The sequence below is a fragment of the Pectinophora gossypiella genome, chromosome 18, assembly GCF_024362695.1.
Source record: "Pectinophora gossypiella chromosome 18, ilPecGoss1.1, whole genome shotgun sequence".
Lineage (NCBI taxonomy): Eukaryota > Metazoa > Arthropoda > Insecta > Lepidoptera > Gelechiidae > Pectinophora > Pectinophora gossypiella.
In genome coordinates, this window is record NC_065421.1 from 1,960,305 (window position 1) to 1,975,752 (window position 15,448).

At 40.7% G+C, this 15,448-nt stretch overlaps 1 protein-coding gene across 5 annotated transcripts; it reads left to right on the forward strand.

Moving 5' to 3' along the window:
- The first annotated feature begins 4 nt into the window (after positions 1–4).
- LOC126375253 (protein sel-1 homolog 1) lies at positions 5–15,022 on the forward strand. 5 transcript variants are annotated; one of them, XM_050022171.1, is made up of 14 exons: positions 5–513; positions 871–1,010; positions 2,699–2,792; positions 3,205–3,428; positions 4,776–4,971; positions 5,936–6,084; positions 6,884–7,009; positions 7,885–8,007; positions 9,038–9,143; positions 9,596–9,744; positions 10,518–10,683; positions 11,521–11,686; positions 12,679–12,883; positions 13,824–15,022. In XM_050022171.1, the coding sequence occupies exons 1-14, from the start codon at positions 243–245 to the stop codon at positions 13,965–13,967; spliced, it is 2,259 nt and encodes a 752-aa protein (XP_049878128.1). In that variant the 5' UTR covers positions 5–242; the 3' UTR covers positions 13,968–15,022. The 5 variants fall into 5 exon arrangements, with proteins under 5 accessions (XP_049878128.1, XP_049878130.1, XP_049878129.1 ...); XM_050022173.1 differs by having other exon boundaries at positions 13,836–15,022; XM_050022172.1 differs by having other exon boundaries at positions 2,702–2,792.
- The last annotated feature ends 426 nt before the right edge of the window (positions 15,023–15,448 follow it).

The window sequence follows — 15,448 nt, forward strand, 5'->3', positions numbered from 1 at the left end:
CAGTTGTTATCGACTGTCAAAAGGTGCGAGAAATTTTCGAGAATAATATTTGGAAAGAAATATTTATTGAAATATGTAACGTGCAACTTAAACGTCTTACGTGGACTATTGCTAATGGATTTTAGAACTTCTAAAAGTCATTTCCAATGTTAACATTAAATTATTTTCTTGAAATAGTTAGATTTTGTTTTGACACCTAAGGGACACGTAAGTGTTGAGTTTTGGTGCAGATTTATGACTTTATGATGAACCGGTGGGGGATTTTGGTGTTGTTGTTGTGTGCGGTGTTGTCGGCGGCGGAGCTGCTGGGGCCTGACGCCCGCAAAGATGCCGAGAAGGGGTCTGAAGATGAAGACGAGGCGAGCGAAGTTATCGACACCAACACACGAGTAGACCCTGAGTATCTGAAGGAATTAACCGACGCGGTGAAAAAAGAGATCCTAACACTCCAGGAGTACGCCGAAGCTATTAAGAAAACGAAGGGGGTGATGAAAGAGGAGGAACTTAATAGAGGTAACTATTTAGTAACTTCAAAGGCTTCTGTATTGTTATGTATTATTCTAATAGAAATATATATTTATAATATAACTCTAAATTCGAATTGAATTACAATGTGAAATTATAGCTTTGTTACAAGTAACATTCATTAATTTCAATTACATTTAAATATAACTTTCCAGTACTTTTGCTTAGTAACAACATTTAGATCTTAATAGATTTAGTTTGTATAACTGTCCTATTACATTTGTATTGATAAGCAAATAGATTTTCCGATAGGAAATAAAGTTAGGTCACATAAAAAACAATTTGCCATCATAACAAATAAATGCTTAATATTGCGCTGTACAGATTTATATAATTGAAAAATAGCTATTTTTAAACAATCAGATGAGATCCCGGAAAACCACCTGGAACAAATGGAGTACACACTCAAGCTGCTGCGTAAAAGCCTGCTGAGACAGAGCGATCCATTTGGAGGTGACAAGAGCAGCGGTGACAACGATATTGAGGTACAAAAAAAAAAATAAAAAAAAAATCAAAGAGCAAAAGTGCAGTCACTGAGCCCAGCGAATTATTTGCAAACAGTGGTGAAATTACGAACCATTAGTTGTCATAATTATAAAATTTATATTTTTGTAGGTGTTTTAGGACATCTTAAGTACAACCAGTTTTTTGACATGAATACAATTGAGTAGGTACCATAGCCGACTAAGTATATAAATACTTGTATTTCAGTCTATGATGCCTCTCTCCTGGAGAAAGACACAAAAATATAGCCATGCTGACAAAAGTTAAGGTTAATTTATTATTATACATGATGTTCATGCATATTTTAATTTTATTTTATTTAAAGGCACATCAACAATACTTTTTTTTTTATTTTTTTTTATATATTTGGGATAACAAACAGTTACATATTATAATGTTACAAATTGTAATAGCTTAAAACAAAATTTATCTTAACATGCAACCAACTACATTATCCACAGCTTATGTATACAGTTTACATTTTTAGGATCTCGTTAAGATGCATGCTGACAGTTATACGTAAATGTAGGTATATAACAATAGGTACAGAGTTTCTATTTAAGTATATAATATTGAAATAAATTTCCCAGGTGGATGGCGCCGTGTTAGTAGACTCAACGTTATTTATGTAATTATAGGTTTTATTCTTGGGTGCGTCGAATTGATAAACTGAAACAGATCACAGTAACAATGCGCCATCCCTACAGTCCGTTTTTTTCTTTAACCTAACAGAAATCTTAATACAAGCACATTACATTTAAATCTAAATATCTAATGACTATATCTACTGCTTATACATATTACAGATGTGAACAACATTTGCACTTAATATAAATACAGTTCAGAATTTTTTTGAACAATTAGGTAACAACTATTAAAATTACAAACAATAGAATAAAAACTGGGTTGGCTGCAAGAGATCTCTCTTAGAGATAAGTCCACCCTTGTAAACGTCCATTTCTTGTTTGTGATGTAACTAGTTGTTAAGTGCAATAAAGTATATTATATTATATTAAAAAATCAAGTAATGTACCAACATAATACATGCAAATGCATACATTATTGCGTATAAGACCATGCCTATTTCCCAGTGGTGTAGGCAGAGACAATGGAATTCCACTTATTATGATCCTGACACACCGTCTTTGCTTCCTCTGCTCTTATCAAAGACTTCATTCATACATATGTAATGTACATAATGTCAATTAGGACCTGACGCCCTGAGCCGAGGTTCGCGCCCAACTGGGCACCCTCAGGCCTGTTGTCTTAAACGTTGTACCGGGTGAGAGCCTTCAGCGCTCCCCATTTGTCCGGCCAAGTAGTTAATGCCATCTGCGGCAAATCTACAATAAGTCACGTCAAAAAAATAATAAAAGGCTCCACCAATGTGAAGATGTGCTGAACCATGCCTTTTGTGTGTATATTTTTAAATATGTAGTGTGTGCATTAAAAAAAAATTGATTTGGTAGCTCAGTACTTTTTCTCATTTTCTCTTCTTCTAATCCTTTTATCCCCTGTTGGGATGTAGGCCTCGATTAACAGATTTCCCCTCCTTGCTATCTTTTGCAGCCTCACTTTCAGCCTTTTTTTCTTTTAACATACTACAACTCCAATTTACAGGTCATATCATGAATCAACTATAGTATTTATGTAATTTTAATTTGTTCAGCAGAAGTCTCATGAGAACCCTCAAGATATTCTGGACAGTTTGCCGCCCCTGCCGGAGGAGGAGGAAGTTGAACTCACTCCTGAACTAAAAGAAGGTAATATTTTGTACAACTGTCTGCATGTGACTCTGCTGGTTTGGACTTTATGGCAATTAATAAATATAGTGTATTGTATTCGAAGCTTTTGTGAAAAGATCACATCAAGTTTTCACTCTAAGGTGACAATATGCATCCTTCATTTTGGTTATTTATTTATAACTGCATTTTACGTGGTCCTGTGAATAGTCCAGCCAGGCCCTCTGGCAAGTGGTCACACCATGAAATTCAAAATGGAAAGAATAGAATAGAAGCTTATTGCAAGTCACAAGTTATACAAGGTGTTGTAGTTAATATACGTACATGTGACGCCCTGCTAGGGCAAAGAAGAAGAAGAGACCTTATAAGCTAGTTTAGATTACACTTAAAACACCACCAATAGTTAGTTATAACAAGAGCTCTTCCCTCACAGCCAAAGAGCTATACGAAGCAGCGATGGCGAAGCTCAACCGTCGCTCGCCGGAGCTCCGAGCAGCCATCTTACAAGTCAAACAGGCTGCCGACCAGGGTTATATACCCGCGAAGATCAAGTTAGCCTGGTCCTATTTGTTTGGTGAAGGCGTAGAACTCGACCTGGACAAAGCCAAGACCATCTTTGAAGAGCTCGCTGAGCAGGGGAACGCTGATGCGCACGCGGTGAGTGATGCTGTCAATAATCTTCCAATTGGTTTTTTCTTTTTCCAATTAATACAAAGGGTATGTTGGTAGTAAAACATGCGATATGTTGGCCGCTGTGGTCCTGTGCTACACCAGCTTCGAACTTCGAACCCTGGTACTGGACTTGAACCAATGAGTTATTAATTTATCTTACGTGCAGTTTTCACTAAGACTATAGAATAGAATAGAAATAGTTTATTAAAAAAAAAAGACAACAACATCATATCAAATTTCCACTAAAACAATTACAAAAAAGCAAGACAGATGTTTGTCCAAATGATCATAAGGTGGTGGTGGACCACGACGCTGGTATTATGTGGAATCTGTTGGGTGACGCACGAACTGATACGAACACGAATTTATAGACGGCGATACGTCTCACCTATCACATTGGTCTAACAAAAAGCTCGGTGAAGTGTGGGTACTTAGTTCATCTTGCGATGGATGTGTCTTTGACTACCCTAAGTAGTCATGAGCTTATGTTGTTACCTGTTGACTTATGTTTTAAAAGATAGATAGATAGATAAAATACTTTATTGAGCACAATGGACACAAAATACAGAGATAAGGACAACATATACAGAAAAGCACAACAGGACAAAGAGTTATTGTTATTTAATTGATGCATGTTGTGTGTTATATTATAACTTTCTATGATTGTAATTCTATTGTATTAAGCATTATCGAATTGGGCCTGGCTTGTAAGGGGCCGTCCGTTTTTTTTTTCTCATTTTTAACCCCCACCTCCCGCGTTTGACGAAAAAATAAATACTCGTGATATATTACTACACCACCCCCCCCCCCCACCCCGCTTGATATTTCGTGATTTTTTCATGGACCCCTCCGCTCCTCTCGAGCCTCGCATGATTAATGGACGGCCCCTAATGATAATGGCCCCGATTCCTGCAGACACCGCCTAATTTTATTTTAAGTTATATCCGTCATTTTCATATCCGTCGAAAAGGAAAGGGACGGATAATTCACAGCTCTTAATTTTAGGAAGAATGAGTAAATGAATGAATAACCCGGGCGAATCAAAAGGTACGTCGCTGGTATGCAATCCGTTTGACGTGCTGTCTACTTAACTGTGTTATTGACGGATGTAAAATTTTTAGACGGTTGGTTTAGATTTGTGCTTAAAATTGACGTGCGTTCCATAAATTTTATGCTTGTCGATTACCCGTCCCTTTCCTTTTCGGCGGATAAGAAAATGACAGATATAACTTAAAATAAAATTAGATGGTATTTACAGGAATTAGCACCAATGTGTTTGGATATGTAAATAAATAAATAAAATGTTATGTTACATTTCCCCCTAATCCTCAGGGTATGGGGTTCCTATACGCGACAGGCATCGCAGTCCCCGTGTCTCAAGCTAAAGCCTTAGTTCACTACACTCTGGGCGCTCTCGGCGACAGCGACTACGCGCAGATGGCGCTCGCGTACCGATACTGGGCCGGCGTCACCGTGCCCAGCTCCTGCCCGAAGGCCATGGATATATACATGAAGGTCGCTGCTAAAGGTGAGTCCTAATAGGCTAGTTTCCAACTAGTCAAATCAGTTACTTTTTACTAAACGTCAAAACACGAAATTACTATGGAATTTGTATGAAAAAGCACTCTGTGACGTCATAGAAAAACGTGACAAAATGTCGGACTTATTATTACGTTTTTCTTGATTAAAATTCATAAATAAGTTTAATAGAAAAAAGAAAATGTTTTTCGTTAGTTTTAGATGTGTCTTTATTTAGTAATCAGAATTTCATAATTTATCTTGAACCTAGTACACGACCCAATTATCTATATACATGAAGCGATAACAGCCTCCGTGGTCTAGTGGTTAGAGCGTTAGCCTCACGATCTGGAGGTCCGGGTTCGATTCCCGATGGGGACATTGTCGAAATCACTTTGTGAGAATGTCCTTTGTTTGGTAAGGACTTCTCAGGGTTGAATCACCTGATTGTCCGAAAAAGTAAGATGATTCCGTGCTTCGGAGGGCTTGTTAAGCCGTTGGTCCCGGCTATTAGCAGTAAAAACACCTCCAAAAACCCGCATTGAAGCAGCGTGGTGGAGTATGCTCCATGCCCCCTCCGGTTGATCGAGGAGAGGCCTGTGCCCAGCAGTGAGACGTATATAGGCTGTTTATGTATGTATGTATACATGAAGCGAAATCTCAGAAACTACAAGTTTGTGCTACGAGTCTCAAATTTTACAAGGAGGTGCCTTTTAGGATGTAGACTGCTTACTAAGACGGGATTTTGCGAAATTTAACCCAAAAGGGGTCGAAACTTTGTATGAAACTTCGCCATTTTTAAAGATAGACAACTAGTTGAATATAAACTTGTCAAAGGTCACTTGCAAAATTGACTTTCTACAAGTTCAAAATCGTTGCAATTCCTTAGTAGGATTGACGAGATGGCAATTCAAATGGCAATACATATTATAGATTAAGCTTCGTACGTAAAAATAATATTCCCTCTCATAAAGTGGCAAGCCGCGTGACGTTGAGCGGCGGGCCGGCCATCATGCGCACGCGCCTCGTGGAGGAGGCCGAGAGCGGCGGCGGCGGCGCGCTCGACACCGACCTCATAGAGTACTACCAGCTGCTGGCTGAGAAGGGAGACGTGCAGGCGCAGGTAAACACACACACTCATAAAACTAACTTAAAATAAGCTTACAAAAAAAAAACAAGTAAAATAACTTAAAAAAATAAATAAAAAAGAAAAATTAGTTTTAATTAGTTACCTGCAGACACCATCTAATTTTATTTGTTATACCTGTCATTTTCTTGTCCGCCGAAAAGGAAAGAGATGGATGATTGAGAGCTCTTAATTTTAAAATGAATGAGTGAATGTATTAATAACCCGGGTAAATCAAATAGGTATCTCGCTGGTATGCAACCCGTTTGACGTGGGTCAACGTAATTCTGTACGATTATTGGTCGGTGTAAGATTTTTAGAAGGAGGGAGACCTAAAATTGACGTTAGTTCCACAAATTTTATGCCTGTCGATTATCCACCCCTTTCCTTTTCGGCGGAATAGAAAAGGCAGGTAAAACTTAAAATAAAATTAGATGGTGTCTACCGAACTTAGCATTATAATTTTTAAATGCGTGCGTGAATGCGAGCGAATACGCAAATTTTCATTACCCAAATAACGTTTCCCAAAATGTATTGATTATCGACCAGCGTTTAATGTTTAATGTTATATAAATGTTTGTCGACTGTTTCATTTCTTGACTAACTTACCGCCATCATCAACAAACCAATGATTTTCATAATGAATAAAATGCCTGTTAAAAAAATTTGATTGGCGATCTTGTGGTAAATGGATAATGAAAATATACCTGACGAAATTATGCGTACTTATAATTTTGGCAAGTGAACTTTATGGGAAATGAAATTATGCGGAAAGCTATAGAAGCCCTATTTCCAGGTGGGACTAGGCCAGCTCCACTTCCAGGGCGGGCGCGGGGTGACCCTCGACATTAACAAAGCGCTGCACTACTTCCAACAAGCCGCCAAGACTGGCAACGCTGTGGCATACGCCTTCCTTGGCAAGGTGAGACTATCCACAGTCCTTCACTTCTCTTCGGGTACCAGGAAATGGTCTTGGGCTCATGAGCTCCTGGGGACGAGTCTAACAAAGAAACACTTTATATATCCCAGCCGGGTCTGCATGACAACCCCACCGCGCGCGGCGCGAATTATATCGAGCGCTTCGACCAATAGCCGTTTGACGTCCATCTACGCAGATAGCATTCGTATAGTTTATTGGTCCAAGCGCTTGATAAAATTCATGCAGATCCGGCTGGTTTGATCAGGACTTGTTCCAGGCTGACATCACCTGATCTTCTGAAAAATAAGATGGTTCCGTGCCTCGGAAGGAACATTTAGCCGTTGGTTCCGGCTACTACTTCTACTAGTAGTCGTTGCATGAGCCATGTCAATATCGTAATATGTGCGCTCTTATATTCGTGATGAGGGGTAAATCGATTATTTGGGAACACTAATACGAAGTTTCTTCTATGCTGTTCCGGGAGCAAATAAAAAAAAACATAGAACACGTTCAGCTGCTTCTCTTCCCGGGCATGTCGTAAAAACCGACAGAGGGATTGTGTCCTCTAACATGATGGACTAATGTTATGGGCGATAGGCTGATCCCTTTTCACCATAAGGTTCATCATATCCAGCTTACGACATCGTATCAAGAGTGGCTGCAAGTTGTCTCTGATTACTTGTGACTCTGCCCTCCCTATTAGGGATGACGGGCGTGAGTTTATGTATGTATGTACTAATACGAAGTCCTAAGATGGATATGATGGACCTCACAGTGATAAGGGATCAGCCCATAAAAATGTCCATCATGTTAGTAAGGACACAATCCTTTGTCGGATTTTACGTTATGCCAAGTTTTGTAATTTGAACTATTTTCAGATTTATCTAGAGGGCGGCGACGGCATTAAGGCTGACAACGAGACCGCTCTGAGGTACTTCAGGAAGGCGGCCGAGTTGAACAACCCTGTTGGACAAAGTGGACTGGGCATCATGTATTTACAGGTGGGTGTTCTACCCAGGTGTTGGCATATGTCATACATACATACACATACATAAACTCACGCCCGTAATCCCTAATGGATTGGGCAGAGCCACAAGTAATCAAATACAACTTGCAGCCACTGTTGATACGATGTCGTAAGCTGGATATGATAAACCTTATGGTGATAAGGGATCAACCTATCGCCCATAACATTAGTCCATCATGATAGAGGACACAATCCCTCTGTCGGTTTATTTATTTATTTATAGCCTTATTTCAGATAAAGAAGTTACATTTTAAAGTTTTTCCTTAAACCTTTTGCGATAGAATTAGAGTGGATAATTACGTAAAAATAAGTACCAGTCCTATGGCCCAGGATCCTTATCACACACATACGAGAGGGGTAGTCAGGATCCTTATCACACACAGATCAAAGGTTAATCTACAATAACCTATCTGTGTGCCTTCGGGCAAAGGCCTCCAACATTTCTCTCCATTCTTTTTTGTTATCTACGAGCTACGTACTAACGCAGAGCAAATATATAAATCTGGGCCAGGCTGAACCGGTGTAGGGCCAACCACGGAAAGTCGAACCATCACCTACATAAATTGGAGTAATGTAACGGCAGAAGCATATTTATGTTAATTTATTTGTGTCATTTTGTAATTTTTACTATTCGCATAATTTAATGATACTAACTTAGAATAATTCATATTACTAACAACTATAGGAATTTATATTTTCTGAAATAAATTATTTGAATTTGAATATTTGTTGCTTGATATTTGAATCACATTATGTATAGAATGATGTTGCTACATATTATATTGCTTCTCTTTATTTTCATCAGAATAACAATGGGTGGAAGATGTGTTGTGCCTGGGTGTAATAAAAAGGGTCATCATTTATACCCAAAACAAAAATAAAAGATGCATGTCTGTTATCCATGAAATTAGAAGTTTCAACGAAGAGAAAACTTAACAACGCCATCTATCGTGTCTTTGGGGAACGCCGATTGGAAAGATCCTCATTATAACTGTCGTTTTCAGGGTCGCGGGGTGCCGAAGGACAGTAACGCAGCGTTCAAATACTTCACGATGGCCGCCAACCAGGGCTGGGTGGAGGGGCAGCTGCATCTCGGGTTCATGTACTTCGGTGAGTGCAAACAGACATACAGGGTGTTAGTGACATCGTAACGAAAACTTTGGGGGATGATTCAGACCATCATTCTGAGTTAATATCAAGAGGAAATTTCCGTCGCAAAATTCATGGAAATTGTGGTTTTTTTTAAATTATTTTCAGTTCCATACTTACTGATGTAAGTAAGTAGTCGTTACATGAGCCATGTCAGGGGCCCTTGGCGGCTCAATAATGACCCTGACACCAGGGTTGTTGAGGTTGGTAATTCACCTTACAACCCACACGATAGAAGAAGAAGTTCCATACTTATTCGATGGAAAGTTCCACTTGATATTTATCATCCCTTAAAATTTTCGTTACCATGTCACTAACGCCCTGTATACTATACAGCACTGCCTACCCTTTCGGGGATACAGGCGTGATGCTGTGATAATTACCATATTTATTCAAAACGTCGGTCCTTGCAGGTGGTATCGGTGTGCGGCGCGACTTCAAGCAGGCCAACAAGTACTTCTCGCTGGCCTCGCAGACGGGGCACGTGCTCGCGTTGTACCACCTCGCGCAGATGCACGCGCAAGGGCTGGGTGTACTGCGCTCTTGTACTACTGCCGTTGAGGTGAGACTACCCACTACTTGTCTATACAAAACAAACACAAAGTGAAGAAAGAAAGAAAGAAAAAATATTTATTCGACATACTAATGTTTTCACAGATTAAAAGTACATAATACAATTATGACTGTGGGCGAAAAGGTTCTTGAATGGCGACCACATGTCGGACGACGCTCAGTGGGCCCGCTACAAGGTGGACCGACGATCTGGTGAAGGTCGCGGGAAGACGCTGGATGCGGGCAGCGCAGGACCGATCGTCGTGGAGATCCTTGCGGAGGCCTATGCCCAGCAGTCGGCGTCGTACGACTGTTAATGTTGAATACAATTATGAATGTATGCCAAAACGGTTCCACCTCAGCATAATGCCATAGCCTAGACTACGGCGCTGATTTTCAGAAAGCCTTGGAAATTAATAAAACCAAATAATTGTGTATTTGACTGCGTCAAAGATACAGGGTGTTAGTGACATCGTAACGAAAACTTTGAGGGATGATTCAGGCCATGATTCTGAGTTAATATGCGGCTCACGGCGGTTTAGTCGTGGTTGTCTTCACACCTTCGGGGCATGGCCCCTCTGGAGTGAGCGCTCTAGTCGGTAGAGACGCGGGGCGCGGGGGTGGGCCACGGGCCCCTCCGGCGAGTCAGTCCACCTGGTGAGTCCCTATTGAGGGAGGCCTGGTGAGCGACTCCAGCCAGACCCAACTCCAGCCCATCACGGCGGTTTGAGATCCTTGAATGGAATGTCCGGGGTGTGCTCATGCTGGTCCTTCTCTCCCCAGCTGTTCAAGAACGTGTGCGAGCGTGGCGAGTGGTCATCTCGGCTGATGCTGTCTCACGCGGCGTGGCGCGCGAGGGACTCGGACTCCGCCCTGCTGCAGTACCTGGCGCTGGCCGAGAGGGGGTACGAGGTCGCCCAGAGCAACGCCGCCTTCCTGCTCGACAATGGTATGGAATGGCTCATCTTTTCTTCTTAGTTAATCATCTTTACTTCTTGGGTATACTGCCGCGAAAATTCGCTGATAGTCACTGTTTCCGAAAACATCCCGCTTAGGGACGGTACTGAAAAGTATCGGCGCCCGAAGGACGTAATATACGATCCTGACGACCCGATACTGACCCCGCCGGCGTGGTCAACGATTTCCGCTCATTCAACGCTTATCGGTATCGATCCATTAGGATCGTAAACCTAAAATATGTTACGTCAGAAATCTGCCGCCAAAGGTTGTTTCGGGGTATTCTTCTTCTTCTATCGTGTGGGTTGTGAGGTGGATTATCAACCCTGGTGTCAGGGTTATTACTGAACCTTTGTGACTGAACTGAAATGTACAGTAAGTACATGTAAGAACTGTACAGTACATTTTTACATGATATTAAAAAAAAAGAAAATCATTTTTTTTGGCTGATCCCTTATCACCATAAGGTTCATCATATCCATCTTAGGACTTCGTATCAACAGTGGCTGCAAGTTGTCTTTGATTACTTGTGGCTCTGCCCACCCCATTTGGGATTACGGGCGTGAGTTTATGTATGAGTTTATGTATTTTTTTTGCGTGTACAATTTCGAAATGCACGGCAAGTTGTTGTTGTTTGTTGTAGTTCCAGGAATAAAAAAAAATCGGGTAAAAATTGAGATCACAATTCATACTAGCTTGACATTAGATCGAGACTAGCTTGTCTATCGCGAGGTTTTGTTGTCAAAAATCGCATTTAGATGTGATTTTTTTAAAAGTCGATACCTGGTTTGTTCGTGAAATACATAAGTAAAATAAATGGTGACGACAGGCGAGGTGCGGCTGTTCGGGGAGGCGGAGCGCTACCGGCGGGCGCTGCAGCTGTGGGCCCGCGCCGCGGCGCAGGGCTGCGGCGCCGCCCGGGTCAAGCTGGGGGACTACCACTACTACGGGCTGGGCACGCACCCCGACCTCGAGGCCGCGGCGCACCACTACAGGTGACTCTCGCTCTGGATTACGACGGTTATACAAATCCAACAGTACACAGCCAAGGTGGCCCATTTGGAAGAACGCTTGAATCTCCCTGTAAGGTCGCTTGTTCGAATCCAACATGGGCCTAAATTCGTTTTTCGAATTCATGTTTGGATTATAAATGATTATCATGTGCTCAGCGGTGAAGGAAAACATTTTGAGGAAACCCACATTTCTGTGTTGGGCTGGTTTTCCCTTCGCGGGTTTGAAAGTCGGACTATTTGCCTGCCTTAGTACTGTGATGATCCTGTATTGTAGAAATTATATATTTTTTTTGTTTTAATAAAGTGTTTGTAAGTATGAAAAGTGGGGTTTTCTCGGGTTTTCCTTGCAGCTTCTTTTGAGCGATACAGGTTCTCACAGCTGCAGTAGTTTTAGGCGGATGAGACGTTCGTTATGTGACGATTCAAAGTGTAACTATGTTACGGACTGAATAAGATATTTAGATATAAATATCTAGATTTTTATATCTATATCTAGTTTTAAATATTTAGATTTTTTATACATTGTTTTAAGTTTACGCGGTTATTATCATAAATAAAACACATAATAACAGGTTCTTACTGCGTTTAAAATAAGGATATGAGACTTCTGATATTTCGACACTGTTGCAAGTGCCATGATCACGGGATGACTAATGACAACACCAATCCACCACCACTCCAATCTCATTTATGTGTTTAAATAATCATGTGTTATAATTAAGACTTTTTGAATTTTCTTTTGACCACAAAAAAAAAGTCAGCTCGAGCTCCTCCGTGTTTCGGAAGGCACGTTAAGCCGTTGGTCCCGGCTACATTAGCAGTCGTTAATAACCATCAATCCGCACTGGGCCTGCGTGGTGGTTTAAGGCCCGATCTCCCTATCCATCCATAGGGAAGGCCCGTGCCCCAGCAGTGGGACGTTAATGGGCTGATGATGAATTATTTTTTGTTATTTTTGTATCGTTGCGGAGCAGGATAGCGTCGGAGCAGCTGCACAACGCGCAGGCGACGTTCAACCTGGGCTACATGCACGAGCGCGGCCTGGGGCTGGCCCGCGACGTGCACCTGGCCAAGCGCTGCTACGACCTGGCGGCCGACACGGCGCCCGACGCCAGGCTGCCCGCCGCGCTGGCGCTGGCACGCCTCAACGCGCACGCTGCGCTCAAGCAGCTCATGCACGTCTGTACCCGCTCACTACTACGCAACGATAGGACACCCGAGACGATGGCACGAGGGGGGGGTCTGTGCCCAGCAGTGGGATCACACAGGCTAATAATAATACTTCCAAAAAAATATGAAAAGTCATCATAAATTTAAGAGCCACGCTCTTGTCAGTGTCATTTTCCAGTCTATCAAAGGCCAATTCCTTGACTTCCCCATAAGACACGACGTTAACCTAAAAAAAATATGTTATTTAATTTATAGTTATAAAAAAAGAATATATTGGTGTTGATTCCAGTATACACCGTCTAAGTTTATTTAAAGTTACGCCTGTCATTTTCTTATCCGCCGAAAAGGAAAGGGACGGGAAATCTACAGGCGTAACATTTATGGAACACATGAATTTTAGGCAGATATTTAAAAAAACATCCTAAACTTTTATATTGGCCAATAAACCGATAGAATTAAGTTGGCAACACACGTTAAACGGGTTGCATATCAGCGAGAATGCCTGTTTTATTCCTCCGCGTCATTCATTTATGCACCCATTCATTTAAAATTAACAGTTGTCAATCATCCGTACCTTTCCTTTTCTAAAATATAATTAGGAGGTGTCTGCAAGAATTATACCATTAATTATAGATATAAAAAAACATGTTGATTTAAAAAAAAAAATTTCAGTGCTATTACAAAACAAACTCTAAGCATGAAGTTAATTTACAAGTATAAATCCGCACTACGGAAGTTGACGGATTTTAATGGAACTAATGAGCTATCCAAACTACCGTTCCCCAAAAACAATATAAATGAAAAATAAAGGAGAAAAAAATAAATATAAAGGAGATATATTTACAAAATTTATATATATATATATAAATGATATTATTCTCATTTGAATAGGTTGCTTATTCAAAAGAATATTTGTCAAAAACCCATCCTAAAGTATAAACAATAACAGTCCTTGTTCCAGAGCCCGTTGGCGGTGATCTTCCTGTCCGGGGACTCCGCCCTGCTGTCCAACTGGGACCTTTACCTCATCACGGCGCTGCTCGGAGCCCTAGGCCTCGTGTTGTACCTGCGGAGGCCGCAGCCTGTCAACTGATGAATGTTTATATAAATGTTGATATAAATATATTTATTCGCCAAAAAACAAATTAACATTACTTAGAAGTAATGTCACTCACACCTGAAATAAAAAAGAAGTCATTTACAAGAAGTAGAAGAATTATGAAGCATGAATACAATGAAAGCAGGACAGAGATATAGAACATCTTCCAAGTGCGAAAGAGACGAGAGATGTCACTATAATTATACTACGTTTTATAAGGTATATATTTACAACTCTAATGTGTAAAAAAATGTGGCGACTACGGTTTTGGTTATGGTATAAGAAAACCTATGGTATGCTCAAAACTGACAGCTGTCAATTCAAGGGTAGCCCAGCTGACGTCATCCTACCCTACGTTTCCATTTCGTAAAAAAATAATCCCACATCCAATGTTTTTAATTTACTTTGCCAGGTACTTTTAGTAAAAGATTTACGTACAGTTTTAACGATTTTTGTATATGTGACAAATAATAGTAATTAAATACATTAGTCAGTAATTCGCTTTATTTTCAATAATAAAATTTAAGTCCTTGGAATGTTGGAGATACCAATTTAATGGTAACACTCACGTCATCAAAGGGCTAGTAATGGCAACTTGTCGTAGGATTGAGCATACCAGCCGGGTCTGCATGACAACCGCGTTGCGCGCGGCGCGAATTATATCAAGCGCTTGGACCAATAAACGATACGATTGCTATCTACGTAGATGGACGTCAAACGGCTATTGGTCGAACGCCACGATATAATTCTCGCCGCGCGCGACGCGGTTTTCATGCATACCCGGCTGGTCTAATTATACCATGGGCTTAAGTTTACAATGAATGCAAGAAAGGGACACGAGATAGTTTTGAAACTGAGAAACTTAAATTGTCTGCGTCTGACTAATATACATTTTCTAGCTGAACTCAAAAAGAATAATCTTATAATGTACACTAAATCCATATTCTGTCGTGAATAGTCAAAGGTTTATTGTTTTAATATTGTTAAAGGTGATCTAGGTTTAATCGACTGTAAATAAATCTATTTGAAATATAGATTTTGTAAGATGATTCGTTAGTTTTATTTCCTTATCCTGTGTCCCTTAGGCTGCTTTTCCACCAGAGCTGTGCGAGGTAGCTAAGCGGTGTGCGCGGAAAAAATCCACCGATAGAATCACTTCATTTTCCTAGCCTCGCTCGGCTCAGCTCTGGTGGATAAGGGTTTAGTGAAGCGAGGTCCTTCTACATACAAAACAAGCGAGAAATGTGTGCGAAGGGTGTGCATCAAGCTAGCGGCCTCAAAAAAAAAATGGGCACGAAAAAATAAATTGACCATACCAAAAATTAGTACTCTTATTGAAAAAAATAGTACCTGTTGTAAAAAAAATAGTACCATCACGGTTCTGGATTTATAGCCATGTTTTATTGCACTTGCTAGCTTGACGGTGAGCGAAATTTGACGTTTTGAAAATACCTATTATCTGGGGAAGCCAGCGG

What these genes read in the sequence shown, in the direction of transcription:
- LOC126375253 (XM_050022171.1), top strand. Translation starts at nt 243, where the DNA reads ATGATGAACCGGTGGGGGATTTTGGTGTTGTTGTTGTGTGCGGTGTTG. An exon ending in CATGAAGGTCGCTGCTAAAG is followed by an intron (nt 4,972 to 5,935) that starts GTGAGTCCTAAT and finishes CCTCTCATAAAG; the next exon opens with TGGCAAGCCGCGTGACGTTG. An exon ending in CATACGCCTTCCTTGGCAAG is followed by an intron (nt 7,010 to 7,884) that starts GTGAGACTATCC and finishes AACTATTTTCAG; the next exon opens with ATTTATCTAGAGGGCGGCGA.